General features: G+C 30.3%; 1 protein-coding gene across 1 annotated transcript; it reads right to left on the bottom strand.

Annotated features, from left to right (window-relative positions):
* Window positions 1-300: 300 nt before the first annotated feature.
* On the bottom strand, window positions 301-781 carry LOC146944868 (cysteine proteinase inhibitor 5-like). Its single transcript, XM_085748808.1, has one exon. The coding sequence runs from the start codon at window positions 732-734 to the stop codon at window positions 402-404; it is 333 nt and encodes a 110-aa protein (XP_085604934.1). The 5' UTR covers window positions 735-781; the 3' UTR covers window positions 301-401.
* Window positions 782-1,026: the final 245 nt, after the last annotated feature.

The following is a 1,026-nucleotide window of genomic DNA, read 5'->3' as shown; positions in this document are numbered from 1 at the left end:
CATCCGCTCCTTTGTATGGGCGTCCACTAGTACTCTCTTCCTTGTACTGTTGTTTGCGTGGTGCTTTTGTTTATTTGGCACTATGTTATTGTTTATACACTTGAGTAGCCTCCCCTTTGCACGTCTTGTACGGGGTAAACCATAGTTATTAATATATATACCATTTTTGTTTGTTCAAAAAAAAAAAACTCTCTAGAATGCTCAAACACTCAAGTATAAAAATCAATGTGTTCTTTAAAAAAAAGTATAAAAATCAATGTGAACTTTTCATAAAATCTTATTCTAAGAAAATTTAAACATAGTTAAACGATCATATAATATATTTAGATTGTCAATCCACTTTGATACAAAACATAAACTTTTATTTCTATATGATCATATAAGAAGCAATACTTAATAATTTAAGCATGAGGAACAAGTGCAAAGGCAATAAGGCTAAAGTTCTCCGATGACTTCTCCAAAACAATTGTATCATAATTGTTAGAAGCTGAACCATTATTATTAGCCGAAAGTGTGAGGCTATATCTAGTCCCATTGTCGGCAACATTGGATACACCACTGATGACTTTTTCGAATACCAGTTTTGCCTCAGTATGTTGATTGTTGTACTCCGTAACAGCAAAAGTGGCGACTTCAATCACGTGTGGATCATTGACGTCTACAAAGTTAGCTTGATTGGTTGCTGTTGAGGCAAATAGAACAACAAGGATAAGAACAAGGGATTGAAATCTCATGATGCTTATATTGTAATTGTTATCTTTTCAAGACTCACAAATCTTATTGGTTTGAGTATGCCTTAGTCAGATTGGTTGTTATATATATAGCACACAAATTATATCATGTTGATATTATTTTTTACTGGTTGAAATAAATATAATCAAGTCAAATCTATTTTTTTCTTTGAAAGAATCAAGTCAAGTCAAATCTATTAAATTATAAAAAAAAGGATTACATATAAGTTGAATATTTATTCATCTAATTATATTTTAAAAATGTTTTCTATCCTTCATTTTTTTATCTATACTG

This window comes from Medicago sativa, chromosome 2 (assembly GCF_051527215.1).
Source record: "Medicago sativa cultivar Bolivia chromosome 2, Bolivia_mono, whole genome shotgun sequence".
NCBI classification, from domain to species: domain Eukaryota; kingdom Viridiplantae; phylum Streptophyta; class Magnoliopsida; order Fabales; family Fabaceae; genus Medicago; species Medicago sativa.
This window is presented reverse-complemented; position numbering and strand designations above follow the sequence as displayed.